The sequence below is a fragment of the Sinocyclocheilus anshuiensis genome, unplaced genomic scaffold, assembly GCF_001515605.1.
Source record: "Sinocyclocheilus anshuiensis isolate Anshui unplaced genomic scaffold, SAMN03320099.WGS_v1.1 scaffold303, whole genome shotgun sequence".
Classification (NCBI taxonomy): domain Eukaryota; kingdom Metazoa; phylum Chordata; class Actinopteri; order Cypriniformes; family Cyprinidae; genus Sinocyclocheilus; species Sinocyclocheilus anshuiensis.
In genome coordinates, this window is record NW_015549583.1 from 621,292 (window position 1) to 622,636 (window position 1,345).

At 44.7% G+C, this 1,345-nt stretch overlaps 1 protein-coding gene across 1 annotated transcript in view; it reads left to right on the forward strand.

The window, feature by feature from the left end:
- LOC107657842 (A disintegrin and metalloproteinase with thrombospondin motifs 16-like) overlaps positions 1-1,345 on the forward strand; it is a 76,418-nt gene that overhangs the window by 19,457 nt on the left and 55,616 nt on the right. The window contains exons 5-6 of the mRNA XM_016446115.1: positions 255-349; positions 839-1,041. Of these exons, the coding sequence (XP_016301601.1) occupies positions 255-349; positions 839-1,041 (298 nt within the window). The remainder of the gene's footprint in view (positions 1-254; positions 350-838; positions 1,042-1,345) is intronic.

Here is a 1,345-nt window from a genome sequence, read left to right on the forward strand (position 1 = left end):
TCAGATGGCGAGGCATTGACCAGTGTGTTTTCCCTCCAGTCAGGTTTGATCAGAACTCAGGGTGCGGATTACTTCCTGAAGCCGTTGCATCCACATCAGGCACTTCTGGAGAACTTCTCAGCCACATCTGACCAGCATCCCCACATCCTATACAAGAGAGCCACTCCAGCACAGACCAACAGAGGCAGAAACAGGAGGTCAACTGAGCCAAAGACGGGCAGCAGAAGAGATTCAGCAGTCCCGTATCTGTGGAGAACCACACAGACGGATCCAAAGGAGTACCAGCGTACGGCGCACATTCATGACGGCACACGGCAGAGACAGCACTTCTGTGGAAGACGGAAGAAATGTATGTAAGGACATTCTCTTTCCAACCGCACCTTCAGAGTCTCTAACACTGAGTTGCTTTCCATTACATGGTGCTGGACTGCCAAAGACATTCATTAGGAGGACAGGGGTTTATTTTAGACGATGTCCATATGTAAAGAGGTCACAGCTGTTCAAGGGTCAGTTTGAACATGTTTTCATGACATCATCACACCTGTATTGTGTTTGGTCAGGCATGGATTATCTTCACCTACTCTAAACAAACACCACATCCTCACACTGCATTTGAACTCTGAGTAATATTTTATGAACTGAGTAACCAAATCTTATGTGGGACATGAGGTAACAGCTAAAACAGTTTGACACACATGGCGTGCATTAATGTCTCGTATGGGCCGGAGTTTTTCACACATAGATTCAGCTATTTGCTGAACTAGTAATGCATTTTCTTCGGGGAACCAGCACTGACTGTGTGACCTAGTGTTGATATTGTCTTGGTCCTGTGTTTCAGATATGCCTAAACCTCCCGAGGATGATATCTATATTTTTCCGGATGAATACAAGTTCATGCCCAGAGGGAAGCGAGCCATTACGTTCAAACCTCAGACGCACAAGAGGCTAAATGTGGAGACCCTGGTGGTGGTCGACCACAAGATGATGGACAATCATGGCCATGAGAATATAACCACATATGTGCTTACTGTTCTTAACATGGTAAGTCATCCATCCATTTGCCCATCCATCCATGCATGCATCTGTCTGTCAATTTGTCCATCTGTCCATGAGTCCATCCATACATCCATACATCTGTACATGCAATCATTCATGCATCCATCCATCCAACCATGCACCCATCCATCCATCCATCTATCTATCCATGTATTCATCCATCCATTCATTCATGGATCCATCCAGATTTCAATGCATCCATCCATACTGTACATGCATCCATCTAACTATCCATCTATCTATCTATCCATCATCTATCTATCTATCTATCTATCTATCTATCTATCTA